The following is a 23,813-nucleotide window of genomic DNA, read 5'->3' as shown; positions in this document are numbered from 1 at the left end:
CGATGAAGCACAGCAACCATCAAAATATGCACCTCTTCTCAGAAGAAATCCTGCCTTTTCACCGCCTCCTGAAACAATCGAGTGTTGAATCATATTCTGCTCATCCAGTTCCATCTTCACATTTTGAAGATAAAACTCGCCATTGTTCACAATAAATTCACTCGCTCCACTTTTCCCGTTCTGTTTCAAAACACATGAAAACAAAATCACTTTTTCGCATCCATCCATTTCTATCACACTCAAATCAACATATTGGCGGAATTCCAATTCTTTTAAATTCGCGCTTGTGTTTTTCATTTTCATGCAGGATAAAACCGTTGATCGCATTTTCATCCATTTTTCACACTTCGAACTGAGGACGCTTGTTGAGTTTCTACATGGAACCCACACCTGAGAAAAACTATTTTCCAAGCTGCGTTTGGTGATGCTGTGCTTCTCTGCATCATCTTCAAATCGAAACTTGAATTTTGAAGAATATTCTCTAACCCCTTGGAATTTGTTGCTGCTTGTGCCCTTTTCGGAACAACACAAAGAAATCACAAACAACAACTTGATCGTGAGTATTGCAGGTGGAATAAACATATTTTCATAAACTAATTTAAATGAAATAAAATTTTTTTGTTTTCGAAACCATTTATTATTTATTTTGATCTTCAGTTTTTATTCGAATAATGTTTATTGATATTTTTTTAAATAATATTAGAAAAAGTTTTATGAGGAAAATGAAAATGAAGTGAATAAATTCGATTCAACATTTTTTATTTTTTTATGAAAAGAATGTTTATTCAATAATATTGAAAAATTTATTCTATTCTTCTTGAACAGTTATATATTTCATCCACGTTAAGCACCATAGTTAACTTATTTGTCTTTATTTAATAATGGACTTTTAAGCATCATTTTTTCATTTTTAAATTTAGATGAAGAATCTTTTTTTGGATTCTTTTCTGATATTAATTCTAAGTTTATTATTTATTTTGGAGTTTATTATTGTTTTGAAAGTTAATTTTCTTTAAGATTTTATTTCTTTATTCTTTATCGGAATTAATGGATGATATCGAAATCACTAGAATGATATTCATTTCTTAAACATTAAAAAAAAAAAAAAAAACACAAAGAAAATAAAATTATGTTGATAAAAACTGCTCACAAGGGAGTGGAAAGCGAATAACTACGTTTAGAGCGAGAAGATTCTAACGAAGGAGTGTGAGATGCATTATCAGAAGATGCAAGCTGCTTGTATCTTGTGCTCGTTTCAAAAGCAGTGGGACGTATGCGGCGTGCAGCCAAGCTGCCGGAAAGGCCAAAACGCGAAGAGAAAGAAGAAGGCAGGTTGGCAGAAGAGGGCGGGACTTGTGCTGGGAGCAGCGGAATAGAAGAGAAATGCGATGATTTTGTGCTTGGAGACTGAGAAGGCAAGGCAGATGATGTTGATGAAGGAGATAGAGATGACATGGTTGATGAAGAAGAAGAAGAAGACGATGATGATAATGATGAAGACGATAATGAAGAAGATAGTTTTGATGAGGAAGAAGTTGTTGCTAAATTAACAGTCGACAGCGGATTAAGCAGAGAAGATGCCAAATTGGTTGATGACGACTGCTGTTGCGGGTTGCTTGCTTCTGCTTCCATTTCGTCTCCATTGATATTCTGCTCATTCGTTTTCAGGTTTAACCCTTCAATTTCTTCTGTCTTGTTCTCTTCCTCTCTGTTTTCTTGCTCTTCCATCTTTCTGTCCTGCTTCACCGACGCCACACGCGCCTGCGAGGCGACAGAAGAAATGAATTTCTCCACTTTCAAACTCTCTCTCTTCCGCAGCAGCTCCACCTCGTAGTTCAGCTGCAGCAGCATCTGCTCCTTCTCCGCATTCAGATCAACTGCATCCGAAATCCGGCGCTTCAGCTCAGCATTTGCCTCGCTCAGCTCCTCAATCTGACTTCTGAAAGCAGCCATCTGCTCTTCATACTCCTTCGTTCCTTCGATCGTCGCCCGCACTGTAGTGTCTTTGTCTTCCAACATTTTTTCCAGCTCTTCTTTCTCCCTTTTCAGCTCAGCATTCTGCGCCTCTTTCTCCTGCAGCATCGCCCTCTGCTGCGCTGCCAGTTCTGTCGTCTCCTTCATCCGCTGTGCTGTCTCAACTGCATCTTTGTCCCTCGCCTCGCTCAGCTGCGCCTCTCTATCTTCCGCTTTCATCCTCGCTTCTTCTGCCTGCTCTGCTTTCTCCCTCAGCTCCTCCACCTCTTTCTCCATCTTCTGCTTCGCCATCAGCCACTCCACTTGCTCCTCCGACTGGCTCGACATAAGCGACGCTACTTGCTCTTCCAGTTCTGTTTTCATCTGCTCAAAGCGCTTGCTGTCTGCTTTGGCTTCCGCAGCCTGTGCCTGCAGCGACTCTTGCTTCACCAGTGCCTCTGCCAGCGCCCGCTCGAGATCAGCCATGTGCTCGTCACACTCCTTCAGCTGCAGAATGAGAGACGCATTTTCTGCAGCCAGGCGGTGGATCTGGTCGACAAGGGCGCTGTTGCCGCTCTGCTGCTGGAATAGCACAGGCAGGCTGGACAGCGAGGGCGTCTGCGCTGCGGACAAACTGGGCGAAGCAGAGGGAGTTTGCAGTGTTGTGGGACGAGAAGCGCTTTGAGGCCTGCTCGTTCGCACTGTGTTATTTGCAGTGAATGTCCGGAGTGAATCGTACCCTCCTCCACCTAGTGGCTCAGTATCCAGCTGCTTCTCCTTCTCCTCTGCAAATGGCACTCCAGCGAAAGGCGCATGTGCATTTATCCTTTGGCTTCTGGGCGACGCGGCAATGTTCGCCTCTGCCATCGCTGACGTCAGCTGCGACAGCTCTTCTTTGATCCCCTCAGCGCGAATCTTCTCTTTCTCCAGATACGAAACACGCCACCGGTAAAAGAAGTTGCGTGCTGCCTGCCTCTCTTTCCTCTGCTCTACTATCTTCCACCTCAAGCAGACCTCCTTCCTCTCTTTGTGCGTAGAATGCCACGCAAAGAACACCCGATGGACCAGCCTGGTGTCCGCCAGCCGCTGCGAAAGCGCCACAATTTGCGTGTTGTGTATTCTTCTTTCCTTTCGCTCCTGAATGCTCCTCCTCCACTGGCAGAACAGAAGCTTAACACTCTTCCGCTTCCACATTTCTGCTGCCCTGTTCTCCTGCTGCTGTTCGAGAAACGCACCCCGCATAACACTCCAGCTGCTGGCCATTCGGCGCTTCCAGATCAGTTCTCTTGCTTTGCTCAGCAATTTCTCCTTCTCATTGAATTCTCTGTGATGCCGCTTCCACTCGCTCATCACCATCGCTTTCATTTTGTAGCTTCTCATTGCAATTTGCGTGTTCATCAAAAGAAATGCAAACCGTTTTTTCCTGTCTCTTTCATCATCCATCGCTTCTTTCAACTCGTCCAGCTCTTCCTCTTTCTCTTTAAGCTCTTCTTCTTTCCCTCTCAATTCTTCTTCTTTCCCTTTCAGTTCATTCTCTCTCTGTGCCAATTCATCCAGTTTCGCTTTCAGCTCTTCATCCTTCTCTTTCAACTCATTCTCCTTCTCCTTCAGTTCATCTTCCACTCTTCTCTTCTCCTCCCTCTCGCAGTCCAGCTCCTCCTGCTTCATCTGCAGCATCTCCGCTTCCCTTTCTTTCTGCTCCGACTGCACCTTCACCAGCTTCTCCTCCCACACCTCCTTCTCCCTCGCTATCTGCTCATTCAGCTCCCTCAGCGCCTGCCTCGCCGTCTCTGCCTCTTCGCTTTTCCCCGCCAGCTGCGTCTTCAGCTCTGACGCATTCTCCAGCGCTCTTTGCAGATTCGCCTGTTCTTCCTGCGCAGCCGCCAGTGCCTCCATCTGCCTGTCCAGCTCCTTCTGCAGCGCTTCGTGCTCCTTCTGCTCTCTCTCCACCTCTCTCCTCATCTCATCCTCTGTCACCCGCTGCGCATCTGTCGCTGTTGTCACTGCACACTCCAGCTGCCTCCTTTCCTCGTCAAACTTCGCGGCCAGCTCAGCCAAAGCCGACCGCGCCTCTTCTTCGCTGAGTGCTTTGCCTGTCTCCAGTGCTGCCAGCTGCTGCTTCAGCTGGGCTGTCTGCTCTTCCAGTCTCGCTTTCTCCGCAATGATCGTCGCCAGCTGCGAGGAAAGCCCTGCGTTGCGCGGCGATAGCGGAGAGGAGGTGAAGATCGATGAAGACATCAGCTGCTGCGGTGTCATTGATTGGCGAGGGGAACGAGGAGAAAGAGGAGAACGGGGTGAACGAGGGGTGTGTGGTGAGGAAGGGATGCGGGGTGAATGAGGAGAACGAGGAGATTGTGGAGAACGAGGGGATTGTGGAGTCTGCAGAGTGAGGGGGAAGAGGGAAGAGCGAGGCATCTGCGATGGATCTTCCTGTTTTTGTGTCTGGTGGACTGAGCGGGGCGTGCTTGGCTGAGGAGAAGGAGGGCGAGTGTGGGGAGAGGAAGGGGTTGGGGTTGGGATGCCTGATGAGCCGAGGCGGGGGGAAGAAGGAGGAGAGACCCAGGAGAGGTGTGGAGTGTGGATGGAGGAGGAAGAAGAGGAAGAGGAAGAGGAAGAGGAAGAGGAAGAAGAGGAAGGATTTTTTCCGTAACTTCCAGAATTACGATGAAGACGAGGTGAATGAGAAGGAGAAGAAGAAGAAGATGATGATGATGATGATGATGATGTGTTTATTTGATTCTGAGCAGCAGAAGGAGAGCGTGAATGCCTCGGAGAATGGGCAGGCGAGTGACGTGGCGATGAAAGTGAAGGTGATTGCGACTGGTAATTCGCATTGGAATTGGCATTTGAATGTGTTCGTGAATGACTCGATGAATGTGAATTCGAAGGATATTGAGAAGACTGAGAAGAAGAAGAAGAAGAAGAAGAATTTGGATAAGAAGAAGAAGAAGGCACAGCAACCTCAGCCGGGTGTATTCTCAAGGGAGGTGTTGGTTTCCTCACCCACTCATTCAGCCTTCCTGCTTTTGAGTGTGTGCGAAGAGGGTCAAACAGATCTTCCTCTTGTTCAGAGGGACTGCGGTTGTCAGTGCTGTTGTTGTTATTGCTGTTGTATTGGCTGGTGTTGTCTTCATTGAAGTCATCTGACTGTTCATTGGAGCATGCATTGCCAGAGGGAGAACGAGAAGAAGAAGAAGAAGAAGAAGAAGCAAAATGTCTTCCATTTTTATTCCGTCTTCCTTCTTCCTCTGCCAAAATGGGCGCTCCTTTCGCTCTCTCGTCTTTTCTCCGCCTGTTCCGCACCTTCAGCCGCTTCTTCAGAATTCTGGCTTCTCTTTCACTCAGCTTGTCTGCATACTCTGATGGCAGCTCTGTTTGCCCATAAATATCACTAAGATCTTGGTCTTGTTCTTGTTCCATCGAATATCCCATGTTTTCAATACTTACTCCTCCTCCTCCACCTTCTTCTTCTTCTCTTTCTCTTTCTCTTTCTTCCTCTTCTTCTTCCAATTGCCTTTCTCTTTCAGCTCTTTCTCTTTCTCTCTCCATTTCCCTCTCTTTCTCTCTTTCTCTCTCTCTCTCTCTCTCCTCACTCTTCCTGCTGTCCATGCTCTTCACATACTCATCCAGCGTCTCCTGCATCTGCCTTATCTGCTCGTCATACTGCTCAGCCTGTGTGATATAGTCGCTCTCAAACGACGAAACAAGCGTGCTGATCTTCGCTGCCATCTGTGCAATCAGCTCTTCTCTTTCCTTTTCCCGCGCCACTCTCCGCATCTCTTCCTCCGCCAGCTCTTCTTCCACCACATTCACTCCATATTTCTGTGAGGTTTTTGACTTCTCTTGTTCAAATGATGAGTCGCTTTCATTCAGTTGCTTTGAACTTCCATCTTTTCCTACTCCTTCTTCTTCTTCTTCCTCGTCGTCGTCATTGCCATCTTCCTCTTCCTCTTCTTCAATATAATCTTCATCATCATACACCTTCCCATTCCTCTTCTTCCTCTTCCCCTTCTTCCTCCTCCTCCCTCTTCCTCTTCCTCTTCCTCCTTCTCCTTCTCCTTCTCCCTCCCTCTTCTCCTTCCTCATCTCATTCAACTCTTTCACCAGACCTTCAATCGACGACAGGAGCTGTGTCATTGCGCTCTGCTGTGCCAACATCACGTCGCTGAAGGCGATCTCCCACGAACGCTCAACCAGAACAGACAGCTCTTCTCTCTCGGCTGACATGCGGCGGGTGAGTGCTGAAGAAGAAGAAGAAGAAGAAGAAGAAAATCCATTGCGTGATCGACTTCTTGCTGTATAGGAACCAGAGAGAGGAAAAGAAGAGGAAGAAGAAGAAGAGGAAGAAGATGCAGAAGCAGAGGAAGAGCGAGGGGTAGCAGCAGGTGAACGGCGGGGTGTTTGGGAACGAGAAGTGCGAGGCGTGCGAAACGGGGCAGGAGTGGCAGTGGCTGAATAGTTGGATGAAGAAGAAGAGGAAGAGGAAGAAGAAGAAGAAGACAACGATGAAGACTGAGCATTGATAGCAGGCTGTGTTCTTCGCAGAGGAGAAGGCGAGCGAGAGAGAGAACGAGAACGAGAATTCGTATTTGAATGGCGAGTGAGCGCAGAAAGCGACCGGATTCCGAGTGGCCAGCGGACCAGCCACACTTTCGAGACTTCTCTCCGCAGATGCGCAAACACACGCTTCCTCTCTTCTCTTTCTGCTTCTTCTTCTTCTGCTGCTGCTGCTTTTTCTTCTTCTTCTTCTTCTTCTTCTTCTTCTTCTGCATGGAAATAGCTTTCTTTTGCTTGATTTTCGGCTTTTTCTGCTTGGGCTTCATATTCTTCGTCATCTTCGTCGCCTTCTTCGTAATCAACTTCATCTTCGTATTCTTCTTCTTTTCCTTTGTGAAGTCTTTTTTTGCTGCTTCGAAGGCTTTTGCGCTTTTTCGTGTTTAATTTTTTATCTTCTTTTTCTTCTTCTTCTTCTTCTTCTCTTTTCGATCGATATAGCTTCGTTTTCTTTGTTTTCTGCTGCTTTTGTTGCTTTTTCTTCTTCTGTTGCTGCTGTTGCTGTTGTTGTTTAGACTGCCTCCACAAATAAAAGGCATTTTTTGAGGACTCAATCAGAATGTCAATGTCAACTGGTAGGAAATGCGCTTTTTTCCTCGAAATGAGCGCAAACCGCTTGTCGAAAAAGAGCGCTTGCAATTCGAGGTGCAGAAGCAGCTTTGTGCTGATCTGGATGTTGAAGAGGAGATAAAGTTATTTGAAAAAAATAAATAAATAAATAAAAATGAATCACAATTTGAAGAATAAGAAAGAAAGTTAATATCCAATGAAGAAATGATAATTAAAAATTTTTTTAAATGAAAATTAAAAATAAAAGAAAAAATGAATTTATTAATGAAAGATTAACAAAAAATAAAATTGCACACTTGTTCAAATCGTCGAATTGCTTTGTCATTTCCAAACATCAAATTTAATTTCGTTTCTTCATTTTCAAGAACCGTTTGAGAAAGCAGTCTTTCTCTTTCTGTAACCGGCTGTTTAAAATTAATCATAAAAATTTTAAATTTACAAAATTTTGAGAATTGAGTTCAAACTTCCTGATCTAATGTTTTTATTGTTGGACAGATATGGATAATGTGCAATCTATAATTTGGCAGAACAGTAATGGGGTTATTGTCTAATGTTACTGCTTGTAATTTTTTGCATTTTCCAAGAGCTTTTATTCGATCAAAATCAGATATCTTTTTTTTAAATCAAATAATAACATATTTTTTCAATGATGACTTTGCAAAAAAATAATCTGCAGCAAACTTTGTTATTAGTAAGTGTAAGGATTTTGAGATTACGAAATTGATCAATATTTGACAAATCGCTCAATGAATTGCTGCTCAAATAAAGTGACTCAACATTTCGAAGGGTTTCTGGTAGTTTATCGATCTATAAAGTTGTTCGCATGCATAGCAGTTTTTATAATCATAATTTCGATTAAGTAAATGGAAATTCTCAAATTAAAAAAATTATACTGCCTTTAAAAATGCACACTTTCGATACAAGTTTTTCAACTGCGCTTAATCGCTTTGCATCAGCTGGGATTTGCATATTATGTAGCGCTGCACTTAAAGAGCATGTTCCATCTGGATAATATGTGATAGCTGGCTTTTGAGAAGGGGATTGGGAAAACACATTAGTATTCGACTTTTGTGCAACCTATCATCAAAATTCATTCATTTTTTTACAAAAAGCACATAGTTGACATGTTTAATCAAACCCATTTTGTTGTCATCCTAAACTAAATGGAGAATGCTTCTCTAATTTAAAATTTTAACCACTCAAAAAAATTTGCCCATTATAAACTTTTTCCTTATTGATCTGTTAACCTTAATGATGAGACTACTCATTTTTTCTTTTGTTTTTCTCTTCATTCAAAACACCTGCGCCTCAAATTGGGCCTTGCTTGCAGCAGGTTCTCGAAATTATAAAAATTACAGGTTTGATAATACTCCTACTTCGATGAATGATTTTTCGTTTTTTAAGGCATCAAAGCGACGTGTTCCACGCTTACCAACTTCTGACAAAAAGAGGCTTTGATAAGGATCATGTTATTCTTATGGCAGTATGATTTTTTCTTTATCATCGCACTGTATCATTTTATGTTTAACAAGTATGATGATGTTTTGAGTTGGAGCAAGAATCCTGTTCCAGGAAAAGTATACAACCATCCCGAAGGAGATGATGTTTACCCTGTATGCTATTGTGTATTTTTGATTTTTTTATCATTTATCCTCCAAAGGGTTCCGAAAATATTCATTATAAAGGTGAACGTGTTAAGGCAGAAACTTTTCTTGCTGTATTAACAGGAAATACAACAGCAGCGAAAGGCCCTGTTTTGAATACAACCGAAGAAGACAATATTTTTATATTTTTTAGTGATCATGGATCAGTGGGAACTTTGAGTTTTCCAGCAGTGTGTAAGTTATTAATTTCTTCAACATATCACACTTCCTTCATTTATTTTTATTCACAGGGTAGCTATCTTCATGCAAAAGATTTCATCGAAACAATAAAGAGCATGCATGAGCATCGAAAGTATAACAAAATGTTGATATATATTGAAGCATGTTATTCTGGGTCAATGTTCAATAAACTCTTGCCAGAAGATATAAACGTTTTGGCAATGACAGCGGCAAATGAAAAGGAAAATAGTTGGTCAACGTACTGCGATGACGATCCGAAGGAAGAGCTTTGCTTGGGAGATGAGATGGCATGTGCCTGGATGGAGCACACAGAAAAAGTGGACTTGAACTCCACAGACATTCAAGCACAATTCGAAGAAGTTTTGCGTATTGTCGAAGAAAGTCATCCTCAGACATACGGACAGAAGAGTATGTTGCAGGATATGCTGGGTTTTTACCAGATCGGGAACAATACAAAGCACGGGATGGAATCTGATCCTGAGGCTAGGAACGATACGATATTCACGAGAGAAAGAACGAAAAGGCAGACAATGCCAAAGCCTCCATATCCTTGCACGAACAGGCTGAGAATGAGCGATAGAAACGAAGGTTCTTGGAAAACGCTTCCAAAGGAATTTTTCCCATTGAAGATAATCAACACACTTCCTCGTGGCTCTGAAAAAAATTTTGCCCTGACAAATAAATTAGACAAATTGATTGAAAAGCCAATGATCATACGCTCTTTTGGACAGCTCAATCTCTCCCATTTCGGTTTGTTATTTTGTTATTTCCTTTCATTATTTGAGTATTTAATTTGTCCACTCTATTTTTTTTTTTAATTTTTCGATTGGTTTTACTCAATTTTCTTTTAACATCATTTATTCATTTGAAATCTTCGCAATAATGTCTTCGTTTCTTTTTGCACTGCATTTTTATCAATTGAAGAAACAACTCCACAAGGAATCCATCTTCTGCACAAGCTTCTTCGTGCTTCGGTGGATCACCCCTCACACGAAACAATTGCTGCTTTTTCGGAAGAAATATCTAAAGTCAAATTGGCAGATAGCAGATCGGATGCAATGGCAGATTTCTTTGCATCAAGAAAACATATTCTTAAACAAAATAATCGTTTGAATTCTAATGGAAAAGTTAATCAAATCACTGACATCAAAAAATATCTTATAAATACCGCTGAAGTTACTGAAGATCTGGATCTCTTCAAAAAGATGATTGAGATTTATACACATCATTGCGGAGTTGCAGACGAATATTCGCAAATTCCCCACTTCAAAATCATGGCGAATTCTATAAACTTGGGACTAATTTCTCAAGATGATCTTGTTCAGTTTGAACGAGCGCTTCGAGAAGAAATTTGTAAGTGAAAAGTTTTTAGAATTGTTATTATTGTTTCCATTTCATTAACTTTTTTCTTTTGTTTAAATATTTTATGTCTTATTTAAAAAAGAGATAAACATGTTAGTTTTTCGAGCACAAAAATATTCTTTTGAAAAAATCAGTGAGTGTATTTGCTTTTGAACAAAAAATTGAACACAAAAATTTTAAAAAATAGAAGTCTTCATAAAAAATGTAATTTGTGAGCAATGGAATCATTTTAATCTAAAAATATGAATAATATAGCAAAAATGAGTAGCTTTATGAAATAAAACAGTTGAAAATAATTGATTAATAAATATAAATAAATCAAAAAATATAAAAGAAAATCTTGGATATCTTTTGACTCAACTAGTCATCGATCCTTCACATGAACATGTGAAGAGGCTAGATAAGCTTCGAAATATCCTTAAAAAATCAAAAAGAAGGTGAAATGAAATCTTTCATACTGAATTAAAAGTTAGTTTTCCATTTCATTATTTGATCTGACCATACCTTTATTAGTGTTAATAAATTAATTGGGTGGTTGAATTTCAATAGAATGGAATTCAAAGAAGACAAATCATACAGACGGAAGCCCCTAGAAAATGAAAAGGTTTTCTTTCTTTTTTTTAGGATTATGTGCATTTGATTGTTTTTTGTTATTTTTATTTTGAATTTTTGCTGTTTTTACCAATAGTTTCTTAGGGGAAGCTCCGTTACTGTTGGAGACTCCACGCATTATGATCATCAACCAATTGGTGAATATAAGGATAAATATCGTCAACATCCTATTGAACGTTCACTGACACAAGATGAAAGAACAGAAATTGGGAATACGTTGCGAAAGTCCAGTTTTGAACTTGGAGATGGTGTTGGAGATTTCGTTAGCTATAATCAGCAGGTTTTATTTTGAATTATTTTCAAATTTTTTTGTGATAAAAATATTTCATAAAATTTTTTTAGGCTTTCACAAAGCATCCTCTTGATGAGAAGCATACTCCTTCAATTAATACAACCGAGCTTCAGCGTAGTCATATCTCGTTAGGAGATCAGTCGCCTGAAAGTTTTCAGCAAACTCTGAAAGAAGGGTTCCAAACCACAACAAGAGCTGAATTTGGGAAAAAAGATATCCCACGTGATCAAAGTCAAACAAGAGACATGGTTTCTCAACTCAGACGAGAGCACTGGTCTGTCGGAGATCAATCAGGGCCTGTTCCACCATCTCACTATGCAACAACCGCTCGTGGAGATTTTGTTGCCCATCCAGAAGCAGGTCCTGCCCAGCTTGATGCGCACACCCGAGACGACATCAGAAGAAGCCACATCACACTGACAGGTGCTCCACCAAACTCGCTTGCTCCTCTGGGTGGAGGTGGAGGCGTTGTGTCCCGCTCTTTTGGGCCCACAGCCAGACTGGGCGGAACAGGGCAGCTGAAGCCTGGAGACAATTCATCTCAATTTGCGACGACTCAAAGATCAGATTTTGTGAAATACGATCCCACTTCAATAAGAGGCATACCGGAGGCTGGCGCAGCGACTGGGATTCTCCCTGGCGCAGGCGATCCGGAGACGAAGACGGCATTGCGGAAGCATCATTATTCACTTGGAGATGGCACTGGCCACTTTTCTACAACCACTTCAGATGCATTTGTGAAAAAAGAACTGGATCCAGATGTGTGGGACGCTATTAGAGACGAGAATGGAGAGATGATGTATCGGAAGAAGCCACTTGAGAACGAAAGGGTATGAAATGTTGAGGGTTGCAAATGCTTATGGATATAAATGTGACATATGAATAAGATGATTATGTTTTTTAAAAAGAAAAGAGATGTTTAATGTGAAAATCAATTTTTTTTAATTTTTTTGTTTTTTTCTCTTTCATATTTATCTGTCATTTACAATGTATTGCTTTCTATCCAGTTTTTGCGTGGAAGTTCTGTGACTGTTGGAGACAGAACGCACAACGAAGAGCAGCCTGTTCCCGAATACAAGGCACAATTCACAAAACATCCTATTGATCGGTCGCTGACGCGCGACGACCGCACAGAAATTGGAAATGTTCTCAGAAGATCCAACTTTGAACTGGGCGATGGAGTGGGCGATTTTGCATCGACACAACAAAGAGTGTGAATTTATACTTTGTTTTATAAATTTATTATTCTTATATCGACTTCTATTTTTTTCTATATTATTATTATTATAACCAAAACTTCACTCAACTCAGTCATACGTTCCCCACACTCTGACTGAAAAGCACACACCCAACGTAGACACCATCCAGCTGCAGAAGAGCCATCTGAGCTTGGGCGATGCGTCCCCCGAGGGCTACCAGCAGGCTGTCCGCGACGGGTTCCAGTCGACTCAGCGAACAGACTTTGCGAAGAAGCCTCTGCCACGCGGCGACACACAGACACGCGAGATGGTCACGCAGCTGCGGAGAGAGCACTGGTCCGTGGGAGACCAGACAGGGCCTGTGCCTCCGTCGCATTTTGCCTCCACCACCAGAGGCGACTTCGTGGCGCACCCCGACGCCGGCCCGTCGCTGCTCGACCAGGACACGCGCGACGACCTGCGGCGGAGCCACGTGGCGCTATCGGGCTCGACAGCAAACTCGGCCCCACCTGTGGGCGGTGGAGGAGGTGTGGTGTCGCGCTCCTTCGGCCCGACAGCGCACATGGGTGCTGTTCCTTCTGCGCTTCTCCCACCGGGAGAGTCGTCAGCTTTTGCCACCACACAGCGCGCGTCGTTTGTGAAGCACGACCCGCGCGCTGTTGATGCGGTTCCGCAGGCGGGCACTTCGACAGGGATTCTTTCGTCGTCTTCAGCTGATCCGGAAACGAAGACGGCGCTCCGCAAGCATCACTACGATTTGGGAGATGGAGGAAGGCAGTTCCAGACAACGTATGGGGAGACATTTGTTCGGCAGCCGCTTGATCCAAATGTGTGGGAAGAGGTTGAAGATCAATGATTGGGTTTATTTTTTTATAGCTGATGTGAAAGTAATTTTCAACATTTCTTTTCGTCTCTGTCAAATCTTTTGTGGGTATTGAATTTAAACCAGATGAATTTTTGAAACATCATCTAATGGTGCTTGTTTTTCGAGAATTAAAATGTACTTTTAAAATTTTATTTTGAATCACTTCCCTTTCACTTCTTATAAAACTCACTAACTTCACATTTTTGAAACTTTACCCAAAATAATATAAACTTTATTTTTTTTAAGATCAAGAAATAATATTTGTTTATCAACAGTTTGAAACAAAGTTCAAAACAAAAACACAGTGAATAACTGGAACAAGATTTATTTTCTTCTGGAATTTTGTTATTGAGAAACATTATTGAATCGTTTTCTTTTTACAATAATTTCCATCGTTCAAAAATCTATGAATCTTTCAAAAACTTGGGTTTCAATAAAAAAAAAACAGAACACGAATATCGAATTCAAAAGCATTTTCAACAATAGTATTATATCTTGTAACATACGAAAATAAACGATATTATAAAAAATGTCATGAAGCACAAACTTTGAGTTGCACACTTTGCTTCCGACTTCGAAATTTGGTAAACATCTGACTCCAACACTGACCGTGTTGTTGTGAGATAGCTAAAATTACAATAGAAAAAGAAGAAGAATGCGATGACAAAACATACTGGCAGCCCTGATGCAGTCAAAGCAGATCAAAGTAAATTGGTTGTGCCCCCGCTCCTTCCAGTTCAATATGCCCCAAATGAACAAGATGAGGAAACAGCATTTTCATTTGCCAAACACAAATTTTCTTTTTCTGGAGAATCCAATCAAATGCTTCATTTTAAAAGAACTCACATATTTCTATCATATTCTGTTTTGAAGCAAAATGGATTATCTTCTCGAATGAACAGCAAAAATACCATATTGCACAAGCATTTTCTTCTGATCGTAAAAAAGATAAAGATGGTTCAACATGAAATTCTTCTGAGCTCCAATCGCGTTGCTTTGCATTGTTTTCCCCTTTTTCGTAATTAATATACTTTCCTGGAAATAGAAAACCACTTTCCTTGCCCAAAAAAAACTACCACAAACTGCTTCCTCTTCCTTATGTACAAAAATGCTATATAATTTTGTGTGGATTTCTTCCTATTAGAATTCCTTCCTCTTTAATCTTCATTCAATAAATAATTGAATCAATTTGTGAATATTTCTCGTTTCAAATAAAAATACATTATAAAAAGCTTGACGATGCGCACATTCTTTTATTTGCTTATTGTAACACATTAGCTATCATCATTCCCATAGTTATGCTCTGTAAAGAGGAGATTGGCCATTTCAACAATAATTAGGATTCCTGGGGATTGGAAAGGATATAGATGGAAACATCTTCGCAATGAATAAAACAATAAAAAATACGCACATACAGATACCTCTGTTAAACAATAAAATCGTTAGATTTCTTCAGAAAACCAAAAACAAAAAAATATCATTCATTATTCCATTGTTGGGAATGCCTTTCTGGTTATTCGCTCCAATACAGGAAATAATATTACTAATTCCGCAGTCAATGTTCACTCACCTATCTATCATCTTGCAAACTGATTTTTCTGTTCATATAAATCAATTTGATCATTGAATCCATAACAACAAAGCAAGAAAAGATAAACGTTTCTTCTCTTCATAATTACTTGCCAATAATACTCGCGTTAAAAGGATGGAGTGTGCCATTAAATTTTAATAATTGCAGTGAGATTTTATTTGCGAAATTTTCTGCAATTTTGTTATGTTTTGTTTCACATGTGAATGTTAAAAATGAGTGTTTTTGCTGGTTGCACAATGTCTGTGAAAATGTGGGAGTTGACTGTTAGTGAAAAATTTAATAGTTTGTGAAATTGTTGTATTTGAATTCTTGATAAAAGTGAATACTTGTTATTTTTTATAGAATTGTTTTCTGAACTGGAATATTGCAAGAAAGCAAAACAAATTCAGAAAATCAAAGAAATGAATAGACTAATAGAAGAAATGAACTCAGAAACTTTGGATTCTGTTTTCACAACAGATCTGTTCAACGAAATTAGCCGAATGATTGAAGAAAAGAAGTTAAATTGGAATAATGCATTTTTGCTGCTGAAGTGCATCGGGAATTGTTCTTTACTGAACAATTGTTACGATTTTGAATTTTTACATTCTTCTTTGCTCGAAAGATTTGAGGAGCTGATTTTTGAAGAATATAAGAAGATTGAAGAAAAGAACAAAATGGTTTTTGTTAACATTTGCGAATGCTATCTTTTGTTTTATAACGAAGTTCCTCATCAATTACTTTCGACCTGTGTGTCTTGCCTTTTGATTATTGCATTAAACAAAGAGGAAACCGAGGAAGTCCAGAAAAAAGTGGAAATGGCTTTGCTGACTTTGAGCTGCATTATCGAGGATTTTGTTTGATAATTTCTGTTTCATTATTAACGATATTTTTGCATTTTTTTCTCCTTGTTTTTGATTAGAATATTGAGAAAAGATTATATTTTCCTGATATCAAAGAGATTATTGAGTATCATCAAAAGTTCCACAATCTTACACAGATTGCCTATCAATCTGCTTGGGAGTTTTTGATCAAAAGAAGAAGAAATGAAGACAGTTTGGAAGAAGTGATTGTGAACGAACTGCATTTTGCAAGAGAAGCAACAAAAGAAGTGGAAGAGTTGGCAAAATGTGCGAATTGGAAGAGAAAGGGGAAAATGAAGATGGGAAAAGAAGGAATAGTGATCTCGAGATGGCTGAAAACGTTGGGGAAATTCTTGGATTTGTGTAAATCGTGGGATGATGAATGCGATGAACTGATTCATTGCCTTGTCAGTCGATTCAGAGAAGCAAATGATAATTATGGGGAAATAAACAATGTGAATATGTATTTTTTTATACAAGCAGTAAGAAGAAGAGACAAGGCAATTGATGCATTTTTGAAAAATGGGGCAATTGAAGCTGTTTTGGAGAAAGTTGTCCAATTAAATGCTAAGCTTCGGATTGTTGATAATTCATTGAGAATGTTAAAGATACTTTTATTCGGATTGAAGAGTGAAATGGAAAAAGAAAATGATGAGGTAAAACGAAAAGAGAAGAAAAGGGTGGTGCGCGAAAAGATGGAAGAAGAGGGATTTGAAGATTGCGTCTACGGGTACCTCCATTGCTGGATTAAAGATAAGTATTTTTCATATTCTTTCGTTCTTAATGTTGAAGATTATTTTTTTAATCTGTAACACAAATGTTTTTTTTTTTTTTTTTTTTTTTATCATTTCACTTTTTGTATTTCCACTTTATTCTGCTCTCAGCAGAAAATTTGTTTGGCTGAACGATGAAGAAATCTATTTTATTGTCAAAACAAATGTGGATGCTTTTCCTAAGAAATCACAAAATTGTGGGAAAATAAAAATAATAATAAACTTTTTGTGATTCAAAATTTTGAATTATTAGATTATCAGATCATTTGATCTCACATCGCCCCATAAGTAATATTAAATTTGGAAAATACTTATGGGTATTATTTTTTTTGCATTTAAATTTTTCCATAGAATTCATGAATAATGTTGAATTTCAAGATAAGATAATATTTTTTAAGAGAAAACAAATTCATTTAGGATGAAAACAATAACTTTTTTAAATTAAAAAAATGTTAATAAAAAAAGTATTTTCAACACTTTATTTATGTTGATGAAAAGCACGAATTCTTATTCCAATGAGTATTAAATATTATTCCAAAGAAAAATTCATGTGTGGAAAAATATTTAACTTTTAGCATTTTCATTGAAAAATTGTGCACATTTCGTTGATTTTCTGAGTACAAAAAACACAATAATATTGGGTCCATTTTTTGACATTCGTGTAATGTTGGAAATCTTTTTGTTTTAATTTCAACGATGCCTGTTTACGAATATGAACATCAATTTTATTTTGAATTCTGAGAAATCAAAATAAAGTCATGAGAGAAGTAATTTTTCTATGCCAAGTGCGAAAAAAGCTTGAAAGTCCATATTTTCGCCCATGTTATCAAATTTGCATATTTTTTCCGATAAATAAGATATTAAAGATTATTGCGGTTTATTAATGAAATAGCAAATAATAATAACAAAAATATTTATTTTTTTTAATATAATTATTTTTTTAATAATTATGTTCTGATATTTAAAAATATGGGGGGAAATTGGTGAAATAGGTAGAATTGAGAGGGGGAACACCATGTGCATTGTACATTGAAGAAAAGGGGGATCACTGTGGAAACACAGTGTGTGGAAGTTCCTTTGATCAGGACTTCTATTGGGTTGGGGGCCAGCTGTGACTCCGTATCAGGAGGAAAGATGATGTGTAGTTAGCATAATGCTAAGCGAAGTCATCTGAATATTGAAAATTAATAACGACTGGAATATTACTAATCCCATATCTCTTTTTTCAATTAATGTGACTGTGCACATCTGGGAAGAGTGATGGATCATTGGCAGTCCCTGTTTATCGTATGAGGCAGAGGGTCCTTTTATTCCTCTTGTCGAATATGATTTAGACAAACTGCGCTCACTTCACCTGAGTGGGATTGGGCCTGCTCAGGGCGGTGGCAACAAACTCCATCCTCCATGCTCACGCTCTCTTTCCATCTGCTCCAGTATCTGTTGTTCTTGTGCCTATCTGGATTCTTTTTGAATTTTTGATTTGTTGGCATAATTAATTATCTCCTTTCCCTCTCTCACTTTATATGTCTATATTTCTATATCAATAGATATGAATACGAATATTATAAATACACCAATTAGACGGTTCCGGATGGGACTTCGAAGAAAATTAATTACACCTGGTGTGTCATTTTTCTTTCTTTCTTATTGAGGGTATGGGTGGTGTGTGATGGGCATATTCTGTTATTGGATTTATATATATGGATATTAAAAAAGACCTGCACCAATGACTGTGTCTGCTGAGTCAGATAAGTCAGAAGAGGAAAAGGCTGAGACTGAATGCAGCGGGACTGACATAGACAGTCCAAAAGACGAACATCTGCCCTTCGAGAAGAAGAAGATGTCGTTTCTCGGTGGGATCATAGATCTCACCCAGGAGAAAGAGGAAGAGAAAGAGAAGCAGTCCGAAGGATTGCCTCCCTTCGCTCAACCGATGACTCCTGTTGTCCTGATGGACAAGGAAGCTCGCTCTTCCGATCTCGAGGGCAGCCGGATTGGTAGCGCAGCAGCTGAAGTGGAAGCTGAAGCTGTGTGTGCTTTCAGTTTGCTTTTCTGATTGAATAATTATTTAACTGCTGATTTTTATATTGCTTGGATGACACAGAGGCAGACAATCATCAAGCATCGCAGGTCCCTTTGCTTGATGATCTGCCATCGATAAACAGGGCTAGCCTCAATGTGTCTTTTGCAGCACAGACACAGATCGATCCTGAACCTCTGTTTATCATCGAGGGTGTTCCGTATGAAGACAAGGATGATGTGATTGTTCTTTTCGACGAGGAAAAATATCCTGGACAGTTTGATGATAAAAATGAAAGGGATGAAGATGGTGACAAAAACGAGGGTCGAAGGAAAAAGAAGAAAAAAGAAGAAAAGAACAAACATCCCCTTGTCCAAGTACATGGACTCTATGATGCAGACCTCGAGGATTTGATGTTACCTAGTGTAATAATTCTTCCTGGGTGGTTCAAGGATGCAGATCCTCCATGCTTCGATGCAGACGAAGTGATGGATGAGGCTAGAGAGCTTGTGGATGCCGCTCAGAAGAAAGTTCATGGCTTAACATATTGGGATGATACCAAGTGCGAGAAATGGGCTCGATTCTTAGCTGAGACGGTGATGAAGATTGTGAAGCTGGATCCAGCTGAGCATGTGACAGCTCTTGCTCCAAGGAAGGAGCCTGTGCGGGATATTGACTGGTGGGTTAAATTTCTTAAAAGTGCCGAAAAGGCATGTGATAAGAAATTTGATCGGAAAACTTTTGAACCAGTCAACAAAAGGAAAGAGCTGTACCTTTTTGAGTATGATCCGTCATTCCCACATGCTCTGGTGAATGTTTTCAACTTTGTCGAGCTCCACTGTCTCATGTGCTCCCACATAAATGGCCCAAGGAAATACGGTGAATGGGTCAGAAGAGGTGAAGAGTTCTTCTTCAAAACAAAACTAACTGGTACCAGAAAAGGTGATTCGAAGACTGGATTGTATCCCCAATTGACGGTGCACAAATAGTTCCCTAAATTGAATGATGAAGATATTAATGAGCTAGTAATTCAGATGAGAGAAATAAAGTGCGAAAGGGAACAAAGAAGAATCGCTGAAAAGGACGAAAGGAAAAAGGGGGAAAAGAAAACTAGAAAGCTCGTTTTGAAGAAGCCGGATCTTTTGAGCGAACCGACAAAGGAAGAAAAGGAACTTCTCCTCAAAAGATCCTTAAAGAAAGTGGTTGTCCATGCCATAGCATGGCGCTGGATGAATCTTGGAGCTAAGATTCCATCCGGTTGTGAGGTTAGCCACAGAGATACAGATCCGAATGTGTTGAACCTCACAGTGGAGAATCACAAAGTGAACCTCTCCAGAAGAAGATGCCAGGAAAGGAATAAGATTTATGGATCAACTAACAATATCTTTATTTGCGACCATTTTGATTCCCCATGCAGTTTTGACCCACATGCTGGAGAGAAGAAGGAAGATGAAAGAGAACAGGAAAGAAAGATTGAGAAGATAAAGAAGGAAAAGAAGGCAAAGAAAGAAAAGAAGAAATGGAATATGAAGAAATATTTGATCGAAAAAGATGAAGAAGATAAAAAAGATGATGATGATAATTGTAATGATAATGATAATGATTACGATGAAGATGACCTGGAGGAAATAGTGGACAAGAAGTCAATGCAATGAAAGGAAGCGATGAACAGGGAGCAGTGTGTGTATTTAGTCCCCAATATAATTACATTTTTATTTTTGAATTATTTAAAGTTATTTTACTTATATTTATTTTTATTTACTTTTATTTAATTTAATTTATTTATTATTTTTTGTTTTTTTAATTTTAAATTTTTAAACTTTTTAACTTAGTTGTTATCGTCTTTTATCAATTCGAATGCCCCAAGAATCGAAATTGTGTTTGAAATATGGATTCTTTCTAAGGTATAAAAAATAAGAAAAAAGGTTATTAAAAACAAATAAAAAAGGTTTAAAAAAAAACAAATAATAATTAATTATAATTGGATATAAATAAAAGGATATTAATAAAAGGAAATGAGGCTAAACGATAAACAGGGGAGAAGTCATTATAGAAATATGATGGCTTCTCCCCTTTTTACGTTGGACTTATTTGGTGAATTTTTTAAAGTTATTTTAAAAATAACTAAGTTAGAAGAAGTTAGGTGATGCCTAACTTTGGGGAAAAGAGGGTGAAAATGCTAAGTATATAAAAGATAGGTTTTGCCTAACTTTTGGATCAAATGAATAAATCTATCAAGTTGGTTGGTGATAGAATGACTAACTTTGGTATTTTTATTGATAAAATTATTTTGTTAATATGAGGTACCAAAAAGTCTGTTTGAGAATCAAAGTTAGGCGTTGACTAACTTTTCGACTTGTCATTGAAAAATGATTAAGTTAGAAATGATAGTCGTAGACTAACTTTTGGTTATATTATTGAGGCGCATATAGCATTCACTAGGAATGACTAACTATCAGACTTAGTGAATGTGGATGAAGTGTTGTAATAGACAGAACATAAATTGAAGTTGGAAAAAAACACAAAGTCAGAAATGTTTGTCGATGACAAAATTTTTTTTTTTGTCAGAGTGAGTGTTCTGTCTGCGGAACTTTGTCTACAACCCCTGGGAGGGTGCAAGTGGTTGTCCAACGACAACCACATTTATCCTTTCCACCTGATACGTGGAAATCAAAAAGCAGGGGAGGTGGAAAAGCATGGTGGTCCTCATTCAAGGCACTTGTCAAAATTTCACTTTTAATCTAGTGTAATCATTTCAATCGTGAGTAGAAAAACAATTTTATTATAAAATTTGAAAAAAATCAAACAGTAAGCTTTTCAGTATAATTAACATATTATTATCATAATATTTTCAATAATAATTATTATTATTATGACTAATTCTATTATTATTTAGTTTTGTTTTGTTTTGTTTTTTTTTTTTTTTGTTTTTTTTTATGTTTTGTTTTGTTTTGTTTTGTTTTGTTTTTTTTTTTTGTTTTTTTTTATGTTTTGTTTTGTTTTGTTTTTGTTTTTTTTTTTTTTTTTTTTTTTTTTTTTTTTTTTTTTTTTTTTTTTTGAGGATAAAAGGCTCCCGTTGAAATTCATTCAGTCATAGGTTAGTTCAAAGGAATAAAATACAAAAAAAAATGCATTTCAATGGACAAAAAATATAATATCAACGTGAATTGAAATTTTTCACAATAAAATGAATACATTGGCTTTATGATCATAACCCAAAAATAAAAAATGAAAAAGGAAGTTGCAAGGAAATCTACTGCGGGTCAGCTGAAGCTGTGGGAGGAAATGTTATCGTTCGGATGGAGATAATTGATGAATCCGCTGGAGCGAATGGCGCATATAGTTAACGATGGAGTTGCACGAATGGCGGATGCATTCAACAGCAAAAAATTTAGCAAAATTCGAATCAAGCGTTCGGTGAAGGCTGTTCAGCAAGGCCGATTGGTTTAAAAATGGGAACACCGGCTATTGTCATTGGCGAAAAAGAGCAAACAGTGCCGGACGAAATTATGATTGAATCATTATCTGGAGCTAGCTAACCATCAAGAAAATGAGTGAACTGGATTGTATTGATGTTTTTTGAAATGTTTTAATTAAAATTAATAAGATTAAAAATGTTGTTAATAATTAAAAACCAGAAGACACTCCAGATGCTTAAGATTCTGCGTTGGTTGAATAGGATTTCTTCAAAAGACATCCAAAGCTGAAGACATCAAATCCGTAAATTGGTGAAACAAACATGCTTGCGGTGTCATGCCCACAAGTTCTGAAGCCCTGGGATAATATGCTCAATGGATTATTTCAGAACAATAATAACAACAATGCACTGATATTTAACGTGGATGAGTCTTCACTCAGGGTTCCCAACAGCTCAAATTTGAATGTTGTTCATCCGGCAAATGCAAAACCAGGTTTCGCTAAATCTGATGTCCAAATAGCGAATTCTACACTGATTGCGGCGGTTGCAGCTGATGGTCAATCACTTCCTTCAGTGATTCTGTGGTCAAGTCTCAAAATACCTGATGACTTGTAGACTCTTCAGTTTTCAGATCTTGAGATTTGGCCGAACAAACGCGGATGGATGGTATCTTCTATGTTCAGAGAATTTTCCCTCGCAATTCTTTTCCCTTCTATCAAAGAAAGAAGATAACTCATGTTTCTCGACGAATTTCATTACTTGTCTTGAACTGACTCCATCATTTCTCGTGCATGCACAACAATCTGGTGAGTGTTCAAAAAAGAAAATGTGGATGTTGTGACGTTCATCCCTCGCAGCACACACATCTGCCAGCCACTGAACCGAGGAGCTTTTGCAGTTCTGAAGTCAGAAATGAGTTTCCAATACGAAGCACCTTCATCGTTGTCTTCAGCTGCGAAGAGAACTGCTCTTGTGGAGGCTCTTCAAAAATCAATTAAGTCGGTGCAATCACCTTCGGTTATCAAAAGAGCATTCAAATGCAACTGAGAGTGGAAAGACTCGTTGGAGACAGTTCTGATGAAGCTTCCTCTATCATCGACTTATCCCCTTCCTTCACATAAAAATCGATTTGACTTCGACATCAAAGAAATAAAGAAGAAAAGGTGCTTAGCGAGTGGGATGAATATTTGAAAAAGAAAAGTGAAATGGAAAATGAAACTGAAAATATTTCTGATGAAGAAAATGATGAAACAATGAATTTCTCAAAAAAGCTGAAAAGAAATTTCAGAATACTTCAAGATAAGAACGATATAGAGAAAGAATCGTCTGATGAAACTGAGAGAGGAAAGGGGAAAAAAAAAGTCGTTAGCAAATTTGATTCGAGTTTTGAATTTATATATATATTTATATATATATATTGATTTTTTTATTTTTTGAATTTTTCATTTCGAAAAAAATGGGTACTAAATATCTAGATATCGTATAAAATACTAGACATCGCACATAATACCGGACAATATCGATTTCACAATAACTGCAAGAGGAATAATTCTGACAATTTTCCTCAAAATACATCTCATAAGTACAAACTCACGTGACATATAAGACTTTCAAAACAGCTTCAATTGTGCTCAGAAAAAAATTATTATAAAAAACTCGGAGAAATAGGATTTTAAGTTTCTCCGAGTTTTTAATAATAATTTTCTCTGAGAACAAATAAAGCTATTTTGAAATTCTCGTTTATCAAATGAGTTTGTACTTATGAGATGTAATTGAGAAAATTGTGTCGTATTAATGTCTGTATTATATATATATATATATATATATATACTAATAAAAATATGACCATATTTAACTCATGTTCCAAAACTCCGAATTGAGGAAGTGTGTGTGGGTGCCACTCCTCCATCTCTGATGA

At 38.5% G+C, this 23,813-nt stretch overlaps 5 protein-coding genes across 5 annotated transcripts; 4 read left to right on the top strand and 1 right to left on the bottom strand.

Moving 5' to 3' along the window:
- Positions 1-667: 667 nt before the first annotated feature.
- MONOS_11362 (uncharacterized protein) lies at positions 668-8,230 on the bottom strand (the record flags this gene model as incomplete). Its single annotated transcript, XM_067863887.1, has 6 exons — positions 668-7,176; positions 7,374-7,481; positions 7,542-7,688; positions 7,759-7,884; positions 7,990-8,154; positions 8,216-8,230. 6 exons carry the CDS (start codon positions 8,228-8,230, stop codon positions 1,147-1,149), a joined length of 6,591 nt encoding a protein of 2,196 aa, XP_067719222.1. The 3' UTR covers positions 668-1,146.
- A 324-nt stretch (positions 8,231-8,554) lies between these two features.
- Positions 8,555-13,496, top strand: MONOS_11363 (putative Peptidase C13 family protein; the record flags this gene model as incomplete). Its single annotated transcript, XM_067863888.1, has 10 exons — positions 8,555-8,560; positions 8,610-8,690; positions 8,738-8,911; positions 8,972-9,671; positions 9,846-10,245; positions 10,833-10,887; positions 10,972-11,175; positions 11,238-12,017; positions 12,195-12,398; positions 12,499-13,496. The coding sequence occupies 10 exons, from the start codon at positions 8,555-8,557 to the stop codon at positions 13,240-13,242; spliced, it is 3,348 nt and encodes a 1,115-aa protein (XP_067719221.1). The 3' UTR covers positions 13,243-13,496.
- A 1,402-nt stretch (positions 13,497-14,898) lies between these two features.
- MONOS_18330 (uncharacterized protein) lies at positions 14,899-16,834 on the top strand. The gene is made up of 4 exons (XM_067871341.1): positions 14,899-14,961; positions 15,060-15,124; positions 15,185-15,678; positions 15,744-16,834. The coding sequence occupies exons 1-4, from the start codon at positions 14,957-14,959 to the stop codon at positions 16,494-16,496; spliced, it is 1,317 nt and encodes a 438-aa protein (XP_067719220.1). The 5' UTR covers positions 14,899-14,956; the 3' UTR covers positions 16,497-16,834.
- Positions 16,835-18,183: 1,349 nt separating this feature from the next.
- Positions 18,184-19,466, top strand: MONOS_11364 (uncharacterized protein; the record flags this gene model as incomplete). The annotated part of the gene is made up of 2 exons (XM_067863889.1): positions 18,184-18,499; positions 18,562-19,466. The coding sequence occupies 2 exons, from the start codon at positions 18,184-18,186 to the stop codon at positions 19,464-19,466; spliced, it is 1,221 nt and encodes a 406-aa protein (XP_067719219.1).
- A 45-nt stretch (positions 19,467-19,511) lies between these two features.
- On the top strand, positions 19,512-20,132 carry MONOS_11365 (uncharacterized protein; the record flags this gene model as incomplete). The annotated part of the gene is made up of 1 exon (XM_067863890.1): positions 19,512-20,132. The coding sequence occupies one exon, from the start codon at positions 19,512-19,514 to the stop codon at positions 20,130-20,132; it is 621 nt and encodes a 206-aa protein (XP_067719218.1).
- Between the last annotated feature and the right edge of the window lie 3,681 nt (positions 20,133-23,813).

Source organism: Monocercomonoides exilis (genome assembly GCF_001643675.1).
Source record: "Monocercomonoides exilis strain PA203 chromosome Unknown scaffold65-413564, whole genome shotgun sequence".
NCBI lineage: Eukaryota > Preaxostyla > Oxymonadida > Polymastigidae > Monocercomonoides > Monocercomonoides exilis.
The sequence above is the reverse complement of the archived record's forward strand: the minus strand, read 5'-3'. Positions and strand labels throughout refer to the sequence as shown.

What these genes read in the sequence shown, in the direction of transcription:
- MONOS_18330 (XM_067871341.1), top strand. An exon ending in TGTTAGTGAAAAATTTAATA is followed by an intron (nt 15,125 to 15,184) that starts GTTTGTGAAATT and finishes TATTTTTTATAG; the next exon opens with AATTGTTTTCTGAACTGGAA. An exon ending in GCTGCATTATCGAGGATTTT is followed by an intron (nt 15,679 to 15,743) that starts GTTTGATAATTT and finishes GTTTTTGATTAG; the next exon opens with AATATTGAGAAAAGATTATA.